Genomic DNA, 19,004 nt, shown 5'->3' with positions numbered 1-19,004 from the left:
TTTTAGTCCCAGCTTCTCCTCACTAGACCGCAAAGATGCTGGCACTTCTGGGACTATGCCATCTGTTCTAACGCCTCAGCCTTTGCTCACACTGGTCCTTCTACCTGAAATGTTTTCCTTCCTACCCCCCTCCTCCCCCAACCCCTGGCAAAGCCACCTTTATTCTCCAAAATTCTACCTTCCCTTCACACCCGCTCGTGACCTCACCACTCCCCAAATCAGAACTTACCACTCCTGCCAAACCGCTCCCGAACAAACTTCTGTTGGAGGTTTCGCACAGTGAACTAGAGCTGGTGGACAAGGTATGTCTAGCCCTGGTAGATGGCCAGGACCTGTAAAGTGCTAAGAAAAGCTGGCAGAGAGTAAGGACAACATAAACGATAGAAAGATAGAGAGGTAGATTGTGAGCTCCCAGAGGGAGGGACCACGTCTTTCTTTCTTCTTTTTTTTTTATTTTATTTTTTTATATATATGAAATTTATTGACAAATTGGTTTCCATACAACACCCAGTGCTCATCCCAAAAGGTGCCCTCCTCAATACCCATCACCCACCCTCCCCTCCCTCCCACCCCCCATCAACCCTCAGTTTGTTCTCAGTTTTTAACAGTCTCTTATGCTTTGGCTCTCTCCCACTCTAACCTCTCTCTTTTTTTTTTTTTTTTCCTTCCCCTCCCCCATGGGTTCCTGTTAAGTTTCTCAGCATCCACATAAGAGTGAAACCATATGGTATCTGTCTTTCTCTGTATGGCTTATTTCACTTAGCATCACACTCTCCAGTTCCATCCACGTTGCTACAAAACGCCATATTTCATTTTTTCTCATTGCCACGTAGTATTCCATTGTGTATATATACCACAATTTCTTTATCCATTCATCAGTTGATGGACATTTAGGCTCTTTCCATAATTTGGCTATTGTTGAGAGTGCTGCTATGAACATTGGGGTACGAGTGCCCCTATGCATCAGTACTCCTGTATCCCTTGGATAAATTCCTAGCTCTTTCTTCTTTTTTTTAAATGTATCTTTAGTGCCTAACACAGTGTCTGGCCTGGGAGCAATTCAGTGAAGTTTGGAAAATATATGAATTCTTAAATTCAATTCTAGTTTCTTAGTTCCCTCCCTAGGATTTATGTTCATTGGTTTTTTTAAAAAAAAAATTTCAGCTTTATTATTGGGTTATAATTGACATATAAGATTGTAAGATATTTAAAGTGTGTATCATGGTGATTTGATATTTGTTAGCACTGTGAATGGATTCTCTCATTTGGTTAATTAATACATGTATCACCTCACATTTTAATCCTGTGTGTGTGTGTGTGTGTGTGTGTGTGTGTGTGTGTGTGACAGAGAGAGAGAGAGAGAGAGAGAGAGAGAGAGAGAACATTTAAGTCCTATTCCCTTAACAGATTTCCATGATGCAATACAGTGTAATCAACTACACTCACCATGTTTTACATTAGATTTTCAGACCTTATTTATCTTAGAGCCAAAACTTCGTACCCTTTTACCAACCTCTCCCCATCTCCCACCCCCAGCCCCTGGAAACTACTTTTCTACTCTGTTTCTAAGAGTTTGACCTTTTTTTCCCCCTCCCAATGTTGCACATACATTGGTGTTAGGAGCTTGGATTTAACGGTAGAAATCAGTTTGTGAGTTCTTTCCAGAATATGTGCAGAATACTTCTTTCTGTACATTGCTTCATGTCAGTTTCAACACAGAGTGGAAGGTTGAACAAAATGTCTTCTAATGTCCCTTCTCAGGCTACAGGGCCATCATAGACTGCGTAGACATTTAGAGTAAACAGAGGGCTCTGATATATCATCTGCCCTGTGATGCTCCAGATAAATCCCTGCTGTCAGCGGGGCGAGTGTCGCCGTCCCCACTCTCTCTGCTTCCCTGCTGTCCACCGTCCCCTGCCTCCCCACATTATTGATGAGGAACTTGAGGTTTAACGAAGTTGTGGCTTATTTAAGTTCACAGAACTTTGTGTTGTATGAATCACTATAGTTTTTCCCTGTCCTTGTAGCTATTTTGGTAATTCCTGCTCCTCTGTGGCAATATGGTCTATGATGCCATATTGAATTCAGTGATGATGATACTGGCCATTTGAAAAGATTCTTAGGTACACATTGAAGGAGACTGTCTTCGTTAGAAAATATATAAACAAATTCAGCCTTGGGGCACCTGGATGGCTCAGTCAAAAGAACATGCAACTCTTGATCTCAAAGTCGTGAGTTCGAGCCCCATGTTGGGTGTTAGAGACACTAAAATAATCTTCCTTTCCTTTCTTCTGATTCCCTCACTCTACAGTCCTCTTTTCTGATTTACCTTTAATTTTATTTTTTTTCCCTCTGAAATCATCCCATCCCCCCATGTGGATTGAGTAAAAGAGGAGTGAATTCTTATATTTGACTACATTCAATTCTGTTGTCTCTCTAACCTCGACATCTTGAGCACACACTCATCCCAGCTCTTCAGTACAATCCCCTTTCTTACTTATCTCTAGATTCTCTGGATTTGGATTCAGATTGGGAAGAACAGGAATAGGAACTGATGAAACCGGAAGTCCAGAGTCAACTATTACAGTGCCATTTCGCACATTTATCAGTCATTTGTTCCTTAATTCAAAAGTATTCGCAGACATATCGGAGCCTCACCGTGTGCCGGACGCTATGCTGGGTGTTGGGTTGGGAAGAAGAGTCATGATTGTAGTGACAGCTAAAATATGTCCTCTCTTCTCAAGGAGATGATAGTCAAATGTAGGAGAAACAGGCATATGCAGGTTTTAGTATAATCTAGTTAGGGCCACAATATAGGTAGGAACTTAGTGACGGATTGCTCAGGAATCATGTGGGAGTACAGAGACAGTGACTCCTTAATCCCCAAAATGTTGACTCCATAGTGTTTATTTGTGTCAATGAATGAAGACTCAAATGAACGAGGTATGTGGTTATAATGTGACTTATTTGGTTACTAATCATGGATTTCATTTCTTTCAGATAAGCCATGGTTTGATTTCAGAAAATGGTACCAAGTTATGAAGAAATCTATTGATGAGAAAAAACAAGAATGGGAGGAAGCCAGGGCAAAGTATGTTATCTCTTCTAGTTCTAGATTTACCTACTTGATTTCCAAGTCCGTTACCTTCTATTTGAAAGCTGAAGTTTCATTAGTTAGACTCATCAGCACTGTGACTTTTTTCTAGAAATACTAGCCCATATATCCTAATCAACTTTGTTTTTTGTGTTCCTATTAACTCGACTCCAGATTTTATTTGGATTTCACCAGTGTTTCCATTAATGTCCTATTTCTAACCTGGGATCCAATCCAGAGCACCACATGGTACTCAGTTATTAACTTTTTATAATTTGCATGAGTCTCACCTCCATTTCTAATATTCCTCCTTCTTCCCCTTTCTCGAAGTTGAACATTTTTCATCTGCTTTCCAGTATCAGTCTGACACAGGCAGTTGGAATATTCCCCCAAATAAAGATCCCCACAAAAAGCAAAACAGAAGAAAACTGAAAGAGAAGATATTTAATTCAGTCGGTCTCGCCATTTGACTTTGAACCCTCGTTCTGATGTAGGTTCACGGCAATAGAGTGGAAAGAGCATAGCCGTAGAGACGGACAGTGCTGGGTTTGAATCCTGATTGCACACAGACTAGTTGTGTGACCGTGGGCAAGTTACTTAATTTGTTAGCCTTGGTGCACTGAAATTTGGATCGCTTGTAAATTTTCGTAGACATTATATTTTATATAACATAGAGTACATTTCTATTGATCTCTGGTTTGAAGAGTTTTATATCGATTCTTAGAACTTTGAGTCTTTACAAGACTTTGAAGAAAAAATTAATGTCTGTGTATTGTATGTAAATTTAGAATAACCCTCATTTGATCAACTAATTTTGTATACTTTGAGAAAAATAAAGGCTCCTCAAATGAGTTAAAATGAGAATTCATTCAACTCCAGGTTCCTCATCAATGAAATAGGGATAATAATGCCTGCTTTGTGCTCTAAGACCTAAATTTCACTTTTCACAGGTAGAATTTTTCATAGGTAGAATTTTTCATCTACATTTAAGAGAGCTTTTAAATAGAGAAACAGACTTGTGGAGCTGAATGAGGCCCTGTGGGGAGGAGGATCCTTGCCAGAAAGGGGAGAGGTGTAGCAGTTTCTTGAGATTCAGGTTTGACACAGTGATGGAAGAGAAGAGGTGGGGCGGGAACTTCTTCTGACAGCCTGTGGGACCCAGGAAACTGGGTCCTTCCTCTTCCTTGTCAGAGAAGGAAGGTCTCCTCAGTCGTTGGGTCTCAGCAGGTAAAATACTAGCAGCAAGAACAGGAGTTGGTTCCGTTGTCTCAGGTTATGTTGGAGAACCAGACGTCGGGCCTTTTATGGTGCCAGCGGGCTGTCCTGACCGATCCTGAGAGGCTAGGTATTCAGGGGCCATGCCACTTGGCGTCTCGGTGGTAACTAGGCATTTATTAGCTCAAACCAGGCACCGACTCACACTTCAGACATAGCTATTAGAACCCCAACTGATATTTCAGCCTTCAATTGCACATCAAAGACTTGCTGACTTTTAGCTACTCTAGGGGAGAATTTACTGACCAAAGAGAGGATGTCTGTTTTCAAAATGGCATCTTCAAAATGGCTGGGAGAACAGCGCCCAGGGAAGAGACTGTCCAGGGGATCCGTTACCAAAATCCTTCTTCATAGGGTAGGTGCTTTGAGCTAAGTGAATCACTACTGACCAGTGCTTGGGCACACAGCCCCTGTGTGTGCAATCTGTTACCTGTCTGTTTCACCCTACCCCACCCCTATTGTTGACGTAAATTTGTAATTTTTTCTCCCGTTATTCTGAACATCATCTTCCATGTTGTCAGAGGAATGTTAAAGCGTCTCCTGTAGCTAAGTATAGGTCACTATGAGATCATGAAAAACATTAATAAACAGTAGTTGAAAGCCTAATCACAGCTTAAGAGTTTGTCTTCATGACTTCCAGTTATTACGGAAGATGCTGGGAAGAACATGGAGGAAAATTTAAAAGCATGTGCAGAAAATCTTTGCAGCCTTTTGGGTGAGGCACAATTCTGTAGATATGATAACAGAAGTGTGATCTATAGAAGAAAGAAATTATAAGTTGGACTTCATCAGAAGAAAGAATATCTATCCTCAAAAGACACTGTTAAGAGAATGAGAAGCGATACGGTGGGAGAAAATATGTGCACATCACATACCTGATAAAAGATTTGTATCTAGAATTATATTAAGCATTCTCATACAGTAAGAAAACAGACAAAAAAACCCAATTTTTGGGGCGCCTGGGTGGCGCAGTCGGTTGGGCGTCCGACTTCAGCCAGGTCACGATCTCGCGCTCTGTGAGTTCGAGCCCCGCGTCAGGCTCTGGGCTGATGGCTCAGAGCCTGGAGCCTGTTTCCGATTCTGTGTCTCCCTCTCTCTCTGCCCCTCCCCCGTTCATGCTCTGTCTCTCTCTGTCCCAAAAATAAATAAATGTTGAAAAAAAAAAATTTAAAAAAAAAAAAAAAAAAAACAAACCCAATTTTTTAAATGGACAAAAGATTTGAATTTCACTAAATACTTCACTAAAGAAGATGTATGGGGCCCCTGGGTGGCTTAATCAGTTAAGCTTCTGACTCTTCATTTTGGCTCAGGTCATGATCTTATGGTTCGTGAGTTCAAGCCCCGTGTTGGGCTCTGCACTGAGAACAAAGAGCCGGCTTGGGATTCTCTGTCTCCCTCTGTCTCTGCCCCTTCCCCCTATGCACACACACGGGGTCTCTCTCTCGCTCTCTCTCACACTTTCAAAAATAAATAAATAAACATTAAAAAAAAGAAGAAGCAGCTGACCTTATTTAAAAAAATTTTTTAAAGATGTATGAAATGATGCTCAATATCATCAGTTAATAGGGAAATGCAAATTAAAACCACAACAAGATATCATTACACACCAGTTAGAATGGCCAAAAACAAAGCGACGTGAACAAAAAAGACCATACCAAATGTGGGAATTCAAAATGGTTCAGCCATTTTGGAAGTTTGACCATTTCTCATAATGTTAAACATACATTTAAACATTAATAACACTATGTAGTAATTTCACTCTTACATATTTACCCAAGTGAAATGACAACTTCACGTAAAAATCACCATTCGAATGTTTGTACGGGCTCCATTCACAATGGCCAAAAAGTGGCAACTACCCAAATGCCCTCCAGCAGGTGAATGGATAAACCAAGCGGAATATGTCTGTACAATGAGATACTGTTCGGCAGTGAAAGGAACAGACTTCGGATGCATCCACAATACGAATGACTGAAATGCATTATGCTGAATAAAAGTCCCCAAAGGTGACATGTGGTATGATTCCCTTTATATGGCATTCTGGGAAAGGCTAAATTCGAGAGATGGAAAAACATCAGTAGTGGCCTGAGATCAGGGACGTGGGAGCGTGGGGAGGGGTGGTCTGTGAAGAGGCACGGGAGACCTTGGGTTGACGGGCCTGCTCTGTATACTCACCACGGTGGTCGTTACGCCACTGTGTGTGTGTGTCTGAGCCGGCCGACCTGTACACTGAGCTGGGGGGGGGAGGGGGGTGTGTAAATTATACCTTAGGTTTTAATAGTTGGGAAATAGAATGGGAAGACTGGTGGGAAGCATATAGGATTCCTACAGAAAACATTAGGACTTTGTGACGTGCCTCTGTTTTTTGTAGCTTTTACAGTTTGGGGAAGAGGTAAGCAAAGTACAGATTTAGAGAAGGAGTGTTTAGACAGTTAAAATGTCATTTTACATCGCTTTTCCCATTTTCTAGGCGTATGACCCCAAGGAAATAATGCCTTCTTGATTATAGCACAATTGCTACCTGTAGAGGCATTTATTATAAATGCATAAGAAAATCTATCTAGATTAGGTATCACAAGGAATTTTTTTCTTAATTTTTTAATGTTTATTTATTTTAGGTGGGGAGAGGGGCAGAGAGAGAGGGAGACACAGCATCCGAAGCAGGCTCCAGGCTCTGAGCTATCAGCACAGAGCCCGATGCAGGGCTCGAACTCACGAACCGTGAGATCGTGACCTGAGCCAAAGTCAGACGCTCAACCTACTGAGCCACCCAGGCGCCCCCACAAGGAATTTTTAATAGCGGGTTTATCCACTGATTGGGATTAAAGCATTTAGGGAACTTCTTTATTATTTTCCCCCCTGAGTACATTGTTAACGCTTATTATTTAAGAAAATAAATAACAAAAAAGATATTTGAAAGAATCACAAACTTGTTTCCCATAAGTTTCAATGACAAGCTCTCGGATATATTTTAAATGTATGGTTCACTAAAATTTAGTTCGTACATAATTTTCAGGAAAACTGTCACTTATCAGCATCGATTGCATCACTACATCAGAAGCTTGGTGCTGACTGTTCACCTCGTATGAGTTACCAGAATCAGGACACCTCTGATTTAATCCTCAGCAAAAGGGCAGTTGGCCAAGGCACAAAGAACAGTGGTTTCTTAGGTGGTTTCACTTTATGAGAACAGACAGCAAGAGAATTTTATGGTGAAGGAAACCATTTCTACATTTTTATATAATTCATAGCTTCTTCAGGACCTTATAACACCTGGGAGAGTTTGGGGATGAGCACGTCATTCTGTTGGCTTGCTGTCACCTTCAGCGCGCCTCACTTACATCTATGACATAAGTGCTACAGACCCGTGTCAGTAGGTCATTCCAAGGCAGAGGTACGACACTGAACAGCAGGAATTTCAGAGATCGCTTCAGAGAAACTTTTCTGAACTGTGTTTAGGTCCATTTCTTCTCCATCGTACTCCGCATGTTTTTCTGTGTCGTGCAGGTATCTGTGGAAAAGCGAAAAGCCACTCTACCACTCATCCATTGACAGAGCAGTGGCATTTAAAAGAAGAGGTGAGTTGCGGTTTCTGTTAATGCCCCGTAGCATCACCATGGAGAAAAGCTAAATATCTTGACTTGAAAAGGGCGTGCCTAGGGGTGCCTGGCTGGCTCAGTCAGAAGAGCGTGCTACTCTTGATATGGGGGTCGTGAGTTTGAGCCCCACTTTGGGTGTAGAGATTGCGTTAAATAAATAAAAATAGTTAAAAAAAAAAAAAAGTGAGTGCCGAAGGAACTTTTTTTTACTTCTTCAACAAGCGTTTCAATACACATCCAAAGAAACATCATCATCTGCAAGAAATCTCCATGGGAATCTATTTCAGGAACGTTGCATTTTTTAAAACAGAACTTAAGTTCCCACCAAAATCTGAAATCCTATCTTTCTATGACACTCAGAACTCTTTGCTTTGGAGAATTGCCTTTAGGTTGTCTTGTTAATTTCCCCCCCCCTAATTGTGGTAAAAAGACATAATATAAAATTTACCATTTTAGTCTTTTTTAAGTAGTTCCCCAGTGTCCCTCATCCAGTCTCAGTTTCCCTTATTGTTTTCGCCTTTCATTATCTTGGTGCGTTTATCAAAACTCAGAAACCGACGTTAGTATGTTACTAACAAGTAAACTACAGGCAGTATCTGTGATTTAACATTAGTTTTCATTTTATCCCTTTCCTTTTTTCCTCCCATTTCCAGAAATGGTGGTGGATCTACAAAAACAATTTAGCACATTGGTTGATTCAACACCAACTGTTGGAAGAAAAAAGCCTTCAAGTTTTCAGTTCAACTGGGCTGAAGGAGACGCGGCTAGAACCTGTTTCCACGGACACAGCCTCCGGGGGATCCTGAAGAACAAAGGCCAGTCACTGACAACCAAGAACTCACTCTACTGGCTCAGTACACAGAAATTCTGTAGAAGGTATGTGATGCTTTTAAAAAATCAAAGGATAAAAAAAAAAAATCATGAAATCCCTCGTTTGGCATGAAGCAGTATTCTTTTCTAATTCAAAAAGTCACCTAAAATTAGAGCTGTCGTGAGGACCAGATAGGTCATTTGTTGGAATTAGGAAGATGTTGGGCGGGGCGCCTGGGTGGCTCAGTCGGTTAAGCGTCCGACGTCAGCTCAGGTCATGATCTCACGGTCCGTGGGTTCGAGCCCCGCATCGGGCTCTGTGCTGACAGCTCAGAGCCTGGAACCTGCTTCGGATTCTGTGTCTCCCCCTCTCTCTGCCCCTCCCCTGCTCATGCTCTGTTTCTCTCCATCTCTGAAAAATGAATAAACGTTAAAAAATTAAAAAAAAAAAAAAAGAAGAAGATGATGTTGGGCTTAGAATCAAGAAAATTGGAATTAATGCATTGAGTCCCGTTTAAGAGTTTTAGGGGTGGAGGTGTTAACTCACTTTACTGCGATAATCCTTTCACGACATGTACGTCGCACGCCGTGAACTTAACATACGTCGTGTGGATACTATCTCAACAAAGCTGAAAAGAGTTTTAGGATATAAAGACTTTTCTCGTTGTGACTTTGTATTTTTACACCAAGCTCATCCGATACTAATCTCAGTCTCGATGCATAGAAACCGTCTGTCCGGCAGTCTCCCCGTAGAGAGGATGTGCCAGTGCAGCCGGCTGTCCGTCCCCCGGCTCCGCTCTGCCCACAGCGAGCAGGTCACTTCCCGCTCTACGGCTCTGTGGCCCCAGTTGCAAAACCAGCGTTTGCGCGAGTGGGGGGGGGCTCACGTCCTTGGTTTTTCCCGTGGCGCAAACAGCGCGTGATGCCGATCTTTGCCCTCTTCTCGACACCTCCAGGGGCTCCCCTCCCACTCACAGGAAAGTCCGAAGACCCTCCAGAGCTCTCTGACCTTCCCTGCTTCCCTCCTTTTCTCCGTGTTCACTGCCTTTGCTCACGCCGGCCTCCTGGCCGTGGCTCGAGCTGGCCAAGCACCCTCCCCACGCCGGCCTTTGCACCTGTTGAGCCCCCAGCCCGGAGTGGTCTTCCTCCCTGTGTCCTCAAGGGCTCACTTCTGTCAGGTGTTTGCTCCAGTTTCCCTTCACCATCCTGTCTAAACTAGCACCAGCTACCCCCCCCACACACACACACATACACACACACACCTCATCACCCCCTGTTCCCCTTGCCTATTTTTTCTTTCTTATAGCTTCTGTCACTATTGACTAGATTGTTATTATATTTGCTTACTTGCCTGCCTTCTCACACTGGAATAGACTGTAAGGTCCTTGAGTGCAGGGACTCTGTCTTAATGAATTAGTGAAAACTCCCAGAGGCTAAAACGGGGCCTGGGTGCTCGCCAATTATTCGTTGAATGAATGAATGGAAAATAGAGATGAGAATTAAACGAGATGTTGGGTGTCTGGCACCTAGTAAATCTCAGTAAATGATAACTATGATCATTGTTTTCAGTAAACCTAATTTTCCGTTAAAGAGTTTCTCTTCCTAAGTTGAGTAGCAATCAAAGGTAAGTAAACTGTAGAAAATCCAAAAGTAAATAACAAAATGAAGTCATCTGCATTAAAATTCACTACTTAAGAAAGGCTGAGCAGAGTCTAGAATGACTGGGGTGCCGCCGTCTTAGCAGCAACGGGGAAATGCTGGAATCCCGACCCCCGGGTCAGCTCCGTGTCTGAGGTGATACATTCCTTTGCAGTGGTCAGAGCAACGACTCTTTCAGGTTTTCAGATTTCATCAAAAGGAAGAGGAAAGGTCGTCGTCCCGGCCAGTGAGGAGCCCCCGCGTGAGACCAGCACGTTAGGAAGTGGTGATCTGGCGCCCTTCTGTCTCGTCCACCTGCAGGGTCAGTCCTGAGTGAGGGAGGGAGGCGCTCATCGTACCTTTATGCTTTTCCCGTGGCGCAGTCAGTGTATTTCTAGACGTTCTTCACAGATGTCATACGGTGATAGAAGACAGTTACAAAGAGACCTTGGTATAGTCAGAGTTGAAACAGCGGAGGTTTTTTTTCTCTCTGCGTCAACTGTTAAGGCTAAAAATTATAACCTATAGACGAAGCATCAGTGATACTGTGACTTTATGCGCCAAAACTCTCTCAACCTTGCCTATTTCGACCGTAGCCTAGAACCAGAGGGTAAGCAAAAAAGGCTTCAGCGCACCAATAAAAATGCCCCAGGGTCCAGGACTAGAGCTGATGCACTTTTCTCAGAAAGCCCCTCGGCCCCTCGCTCACAGCCTGCTTACTCTGCCTTCGGGTGTATTTCTGTCAGGCCGAGTTGTCTGATTTCCAAACTCCGCATCGTCAAAAGAAACAAAGTAGGAGGGACACCGAAAAGGGCTGTGCTGATGATCATCTTGACAGCAAACGTAAGTGACACCCACCCGGTAAACGGTAGAGGAGCCGGCATCAGAAGCAGAAGCAGAAGCAGACAGAAGAATTCACATTACAGCGGTCTGAAGCTCATTCATGACACACGGTCCGGCCCCTCCTCGCCACAAGATAAGCCTGATGGGGTCTCCGCTTGAACACAGAGCAAGACCCACATGCCGTGTGCATTCTCTTTGCGTTTGTTTTTCTTAGCCGTATTTTCTAGTATTTTTACGGTAAAAATGGACAGCCGGCAACAATATAATTGTAAAGGCTAAAACACATTATATTGAATGTGCTCTGTTTAAGATAACCGAGTCACGAATCATTCAGTTTTAAAAGGTGTCCGTACAAAATGGTCAAAATGAAGTGTTCTGATGCTGAGGAGAGCAGATCTTCAGCTGTGTGGAGAATTTTGTCACACGGAAGACTCGCGTCTGTAAAATCTTGTGCGAACTCTCAGGCCTGGAGGACTAGGCAAGGAGGACAAGAGCACCTCTCGACGAGAGGCCGTTTATCCTTCTTACCTGAGGCGGAGCCAGCCGTCTTCATGAATCAAAATGCCCTTCATACTCCTCAGTTGCCACAAGTGCCCGTCTGTAAGTAGGCCAGTCGCTGGCAGTTAGCTCGGTGTGAAGGCCTGTTGGAGGCACTGGCTAATCAGGTGTCTGCCCTTGACCTCCCCGAGCCGAGCCGGTGGTTCCTCTCCCCTTCCGCAGGAAGAGGAACAGCCATGGTATTTCAAGTTGCCACCCATGGGAAATGGAGAGGCTGTGGATGTACACACACACACACACACACACACACACTTTTTTTTTTTTTTTTTTTTTTTTTGCTCCCACAAAAGTCTTATTTGAATTTAAAATTTTTTATTTTAGAGGCATCCGGTTAGGGTTTCAGTTAAGCATCCAACTTTGACTCTGGTCATGACTTCACAGTTCATGAGTTCAAGCCCCATATCAGGTTCTGTGCCGACAGCTCGGAGCCTGGACCCTGCTTCGGATTCTGTGTCTCCCTCTCTCTCTGCCCCTCTCCCCTTCACGCTGTGTCTGTCTGCCTGTCTGTCTGTCTGTCTCTCTCTCAAAAATAAGTAAATATTTAAAAAACTTTTTAAAATATATAAAAATTTTAATTTTAACTAGTATTTTAAACTATAGTAAAAAAAAGAAGTACTCAAATATGTCACATGCCAAATTTGAACCTATTTCAGACCACTAAAACATTAACTCGTGTTAGCAGGTTTATTTTTGTACGTATACAGACTTGCGAAACTATTCTTTTTGCAGACATTTGAACTTCTTTCAAGGAAGCTCTCGTGAGGAAGTTCAAATGTATCTTTACACTGACTGCCCCCTCTTTTAAATGTAAACCTATACTTCATCCCTTCACATAAAATTGTTTGTGTAAGCATATTCTTATAGCATCCATTTGCCACACTCATTTATTTTCCGTGTCAGAGATCAAGGAACATCAGTTGGCCCATGTTCTTCTCACAGCAGAATACTTGGCAATAACAAACTGTTGTATGTTATATTCAGTTTGATGGCTTATAACTCTAGGAATAGTTTTCTGAGTTTGTGATAAAGAATATAATCCTTAGAAGGTATTCCTAGGGATTCAGCTTAAAAATAAAAGCCCTTATGGGAGCAAATAATTTGTATGCCTTTTGTTATCTTTCTGGTATAGAGGTAGGGCCTCGCAAGGTAACAACCCTTTTTGTTGTAACTGTTTGTCTGAAAGAATCTCTCTCACAATAGCTGAAATTTAAAAGAAAAGAGGGCACCACTTTGTGAGAATTCATGTAAATGGCTTATATTTGATTTCTGTTAAACCAATCAATGAATAGTTGAGGCTTTTAAATTTCCTCTTAGTGAATATGGTAGGAGGTTGGCTTTGTTGTATATCATCATTCGAGTAGTCTTAAGACTTTAAGTGAAAACAAAAATCAATTTTAAAGGAGTATAGTGGAAGTGAGCATTTTCGAGCCCCTGCTAGGTGCCAACCAGAGGGTTAAGTGCTTAATATATGTTCTCATTCAATGCTTTTGTCTACTCTCGGCGGCAGGCACTGTTATTTTTTCCTATTTTACAGGTCAGAGAACCGAGTATAGTTGTCCGTAGTCACAACTGATGGGGGCAGAGTTTTGTGGGGCAAACATTAACTTTCTTTCAGGAACCGAGGATCATATATGTTAGATAAATCCTAAAAGCGCATATCCTGTGTATGTTGTTTACTTGTTTTTTAAGCTTCTTATTATGGAAAATGTCAAGTATATTAAAAAATAGAGAGACTAGTTTAATGAACCCTCCTCCCTGTACCTGTCACTCGGCTTTAACTGCCGTTAGCATGACTGGACTTGCTTCACCCACGCCGACTCCCTCCTCACCCCCACCCCCAGATTATCTGGAAGCATATCTCAAATGTCATAATATTTTTAAAAACAAAACCATAATAGCATTAATCAGACATTTAAAAACTAATAGTAATTCTGCAATACTATCAAACATGCAGCCAATGTTTAGATTTTTCCAATTGCTACGAAATTTTTAATAGAATTCAATCCAAATAAGGCCTATACACTGCAAGTAGCTAAGGTGTTCCTTGAGTGTTTTCGTTGGTAAATTCCCCTTGTATGTCTTTTTTTTTTTTTTTTTTTTTTACCCCTTGCAGGGAAAAATTACTTGTTGAAGAACCCAGGCCTTTTGTTCTGTGTAATTTCCCATAGCCTGCATTTTGCTGATCACAGCCCCTGAGACTAGTTCGTCTGTGCCCTGGATTGCCTACACCTTGGTATAGTTAGAGATGGAGAGTTAGAGTGAGTTAGGGGTCCGTAATTAGAGATTTGGTGGTAGTTGGAGATTTGCTCAGATTCAGGTTCTACTACTTTTTAAGATCAGCGAAATTGCTTTGTACACTCTTGTTTCTGTAATAGGCACAAGATTGCGGGCTACATTATCAAGGCTGGTGTCTTATTTTGGGTGGGGATTAGGGATTATTTATTTTCTTTTATTTTAAAAAATATGCCCAGAATCCCTTCCTGTGTGCCGTCGTTTGCCTCGAGCGGGATAAGGAGAGCAGCCCACCTGGGACGGAAGGACGTCTGGGCGAGGAATTGTGAGGCCTGGCTCTGGGGCGTCCGGTACCCTGGCCTGGTAGCTATGGGTGGTGCTGACCTCTTGTCCTCTAAAATTAAGGAGATTTGCCAGTGTTCCAAGTTTCCTCCCAACTCAGAGTACTGTTTTAAGCCAAACCGAATATATTTGCTAGGTTGTTTAGTGGATGTGTCAGGGATAGGTGCATACATTTCCAAATGGCCATTTTAAGATAACTCTTCCTTTTTCTTCCCTTTCTAGCTATTGTAAACACGTGACGACCTATGAAGAATCAAATTTTTCTCTGAGTTATCAGTTTATAATAAACCTCTTCGCCTTCCTGCTAAGAATAAAGACCTCTTTTCTCCATGAAGAAGTGAGCTTAATTGAAAAGAGACTTTTCAAAACAAAATACAGTAAAACGAAAAAGAAATCTTCAAGATCCAGGAAAGGGAGAAAATACTGAGAAAAATGAAATCGAAACTCTCTTGGGAAAATATCTCAATAGTGACAATAATGTCAAATTATAATATTCCAGAGAATCGTGGAAAGTAGAATTTTATCACATATACATGCTTACATAGACACACATATGTAGCAAATGTGCTTATAAAAACATGTATTGGAAAACAAGTGAACTCTGTATTATTTTTTAAATTATGAATGTTCCTTGACAAAATTAAAATAAGTTTTATAAATAATACCTGGAAATTTGTATTCATTGTATTTTAAAGCTAAATTTGCTTTCCGAACTAGATCGCTTCTTTATTCGTTATGCCCCAGAGGAAATCCCGGATGGATCAAAGATCTGAACGTCATAACCTTTACATCCACATATACGTTACAGTGTTAGAAGTAAACGAGTATAGCTGTCTGAGTGATCTTGGAGTGCAGAAGGACTTTCTGAGCATGCCCCAAAAGCAGAAGCCAAAAGGGAAAGACTACAAAGCCACAGGCAAATGGCACGTTAGGAAAATATATTTGCAGCACATGACGGACACAGGACTAATTTCTTTAATGTATCAATAGCTCTTGCAAAGCAACAGAAAAAAGACAAACTGAGCAAGAGGTATGAAAAGATAGCTTTCTGGAAAAAAGAAATACAAAGGCCAAGCCAAAAAATGATAGGATACTCCACCTCGGTCATATTAAAGAAATACAAATTAAAATAGATACTATTTCCCACATGTTAGATTGCCAAAGATTTGTAAAGGTTTCGACTGTCTGGTGAGGATATTGGAAAGTCAGGCATTCTTGTTCACAGGTTATTCATGCAATGCTGAGCAACTTCTGTGTTCCGGGCACATTCCAGGCACTGGAGATGACAGCATTAAACAAGGTCCCTGCCTTGAAGGATCTTCTACTCTAATTGGGTGGGGGCAGGTAGTAACCAAATATATAATAGTTGGGCTAAGGAAATACAATGAAGAAAAAGCAAGGCAAGGGTGATCAGGGTGGGCCTTTTTATCAAAGGACATTGAGGAAGGCCCCTGGGAGGTGACCTTGAGCAGAGATCAACTGCTGTGAAGTACAACCAAAGGCCTAAGCCATGGAGCTTAATAGCCTTCCAGGGGAAGGTTATTCCAGGCAGAGGAAACGTGCAAAGGCTCTGAGGCAGGGGTATGCTTGATGGATTCAAGGAATACCATGTGGTCCGGGGCAGCTGGAATGTTATGGTTGAAAGGGAGATTAATAGCACACGAAATGGAAGAATTTGCATTCAAGGCCCCGGTAAGGGCTTTGGGTTTTATCCCAAAGGTGTCATAGGAAGCCATTAGAAAATTTTGAGCAAAAGAGTGATGTGATCAAGCCTGTGTCCTAGAAGGCCCGCTTTGCCCTGTGGTGAATACACGGTGCAGAGGTAGAGGCCTCATTAGAGCCTACTGTCCTGGTTCCTGGGCTCCTTTAATTTCCTGCTGTTCCCCCTGTGTGTGAGGGAAGTTAACCGCTGGGTTAGAAGGTTGTGGGAATAGCCAAACACACTGTACCTGACATTGAATACATGAGGTTGACAGCAGTTTATGGATCGTAGGTACTTACCACCCGGGAGAGGACGCAGCACACAACATAGGGCCAAGGCGGAGGGGGGGCGGGCACACTTGGGAACGGGGAACAACCAGGGAGCGTGGGAGGCAGGCTCTGCAGTATCAGGGGGAAGGAGTGACCCCTGGTCCCTGCCCGAGGGTGTCATTGGCTTATTTGAATAATCCGATGGGCAGCGGGGAGCTCAAACCTGGTACTCAGCAGCCCCTTGGTCTTCTTCATGAGGTGTGTTTGATTAGGGGACCCGATCCACGGAGCAGAGTAGGGAGGGGAAGTTGCCGTTGGGCCACTTGGGGCCCTCCCAGTTTCACCAGACGTCAGGACACCACATGGTATTGGGCCTTAATTTTAGGCTGCATACCACAGGGGAACTCAGAAGAGGGGGGATCGGGAAATCTGTTCCGTTTGGGGCACGTTGAGTTTGAGATGCTGATCAGACACTGGAGACATGTCAAAGGACGAAGCTGGGGGGCGGTCTGTGGTTCAGAGGTCTGGGGTCATGGCAATGTAGGAAAACACCAGAATATAAGTAATATTTAAAAATTGCGGGGCCAGATGGGATCTCCTAGAGGGTTTGTATAGATAGAGCTCTCCATGGATATGCTGTTGGCAGTTCAGCAAGTTCCCTTCTACTCCTAGATTGCAGAATTTTTTTTTTTTTAATCGGGAATTCATGTTGGTTGTTTTTTGTTTTTTTTTTTCAGATGCTTTTCCTGCAACTTTGAGATAATGGTACATTTTCTCTCTCATTTTTTTTAATTCTTGTTTTATTTTTTGTCTACTTGATTCTTTATTTTTTTTTTTAGGTTTGTATATTTTGGGGGAGGGGTAGAGAAAGAGAGGGAGAGAGAGAATCCCAAGCAGGCTCTGTGCTACAAGCACGGAGCCTGACACGGGGCTTGAACCCACGAACCGTGAGCTCATGACCTGAGCCAAAGTCTGATGCTTAACTGACTGAGCCGCCCAGGCGTCCCCATTTTCTCTTAGCCAGTTAATGTGGTTTCACATTTGAAGTTCAATTGAGTTTCAAATGTGAAACCAACCTTGCGTTCCTAGTATAAACCCCACTTGGTCATGATTTATCATCCATTTTACATATTGTTGAATTTATTTTGCTGAACTATTACGAGGTTTTGCATCTGTGTTCATAGGAAATGTTGTTCAGTAGCTTTCTTTTCTCCACTGCCAGGAAGAAGATTCGTGGATATTTCTGTACATTTATTTCAATAAAAACGCCTCGCATATCTACACAGTGGTTCTCAAAGTGGGATCCTTGGACCAACAACATTGACATCACCTGGAAACTTATTAGAAATGCAGAAGTCCAGGCCCTATCCCTGACCTGCCGATTTGTAAACTCGGCGTGGAGCCCTCCAGGTGATTCTGTGCACACTAATGTGAGAACCACAGGTGTATCACGTATCGGTGAAGTTCAAAAATAAATGACAGGGAATGGGAGGTAAGCAAATGCTTTTAGGCTGCAATGAACAGAATCCCTAACTGTTAAATCAGAGGTAATTTGTTTTTTCTTTTAACACCTCATGAAAGCTCTGGAAGTAAGTGGTTCCAGATTTGGTTCAGGGGCCCAGCAATCCCATCAGGGACCCAGACTGTTTGCGCTCGGGTGTTTCGAAGCATGGTGGCCTTTTGTTCTCCAGCTTGCTACTTCAGGGTCACAAGATGGATGCTACAATTCCACACAGACAAATCCTGGTACAAAGAGGGAATATGACTAAACACTTTCTCAAGAATCTCTCTGGGGGAGAAAACCTTTTCTAGAAGCCCCCTGGTAGAGTGTTCTTTACCTCCATTGGCCAGAACTGCACCATAACTAGCAAAGGGGGATAGGATTACCATGACTGGTTTAGATGACTGTGATGCATTCGTACCTTCCCTGGGATTAAGGGTCTTTCTTTAATACTTGAGCAAAATTAGGGTACTATTAACAGAGAAAGGTCGGGGGAGCGGGCTGTCTGTTGCCTTCCTACCTTCCCCAGGATTAAGGATCTTTCTTTAACATTTGAGCAAACTTTGGGTACTATTAACAGGGAAAGGTGGGGGGACCGTCTGTTGACAGGCAATGAGCAATATCTCATTGCGGTCTTTTCTCTCAAGTTCAAAGTCTTCACAACTTATATGTGCAAACTATGATGCTAGGGTATTACGAGTAAATGAATTCCTAACATCTGTTGATCGTCTACCACCAGGACATTCTGTTAGATACTTTATAACTATTAGCATCCCGCTTTGTTCTAGTCTTAGAGAATGACCTAATAGTAAATGCTTGCATAAGGTCTGTTATGTGCCACATGTTTTTCTAAATGTTCCGTATTTTTTCATATATGTTAATGGAGTTAAATTAATAAATGAGTTATTAGTTTATCCCTCACAACAACTACATGATGTAGGTACTATTATTCCATTTTACAGATGGGGAACCTGAGACATGGGGGAGGTTGAATACCTTGCCCAAAGTCACACAGACAGTCTAGAATAAATTGCTGAACTACACTGTCTCTCCTGAGACTTAAACAGCTTTTGCCTCCCCAAAGCTTACAGTATTAGCAGAGCCTCATTTTTTTTATTAAGATTTTTATTTTTAGGTAATC

General features: G+C 42.4%; 1 protein-coding gene across 2 annotated transcripts in view; it reads left to right on the top strand.

Moving 5' to 3' along the window:
• TAF1B (TATA-box binding protein associated factor, RNA polymerase I subunit B) overlaps positions 1-15,021 on the top strand; it is a 67,175-nt gene extending 52,154 nt beyond the window's left edge. For both annotated transcript variants that reach the window (XM_047068972.1, XM_047068971.1), the window contains exons 12-15: positions 3,001-3,091; positions 7,877-7,947; positions 8,622-8,844; positions 14,614-15,021. In XM_047068972.1, the coding sequence (XP_046924928.1) occupies positions 3,001-3,091; positions 7,877-7,947; positions 8,622-8,844; positions 14,614-14,818 (590 nt within the window). In that variant the 3' untranslated portion in view covers positions 14,819-15,021. The remainder of the gene's footprint in view (positions 1-3,000; positions 3,092-7,876; positions 7,948-8,621; positions 8,845-14,613) is intronic.
• Positions 15,022-19,004: the final 3,983 nt, after the last annotated feature.

This window comes from Lynx rufus, unplaced genomic scaffold (assembly GCF_022079265.1).
Source record: "Lynx rufus isolate CCGP_SWC_20201006 ecotype Redwood Valley unplaced genomic scaffold, mLynRuf1.p SCAF_8, whole genome shotgun sequence".
NCBI lineage: Eukaryota > Metazoa > Chordata > Mammalia > Carnivora > Felidae > Lynx > Lynx rufus.
This window is presented reverse-complemented; position numbering and strand designations above follow the sequence as displayed.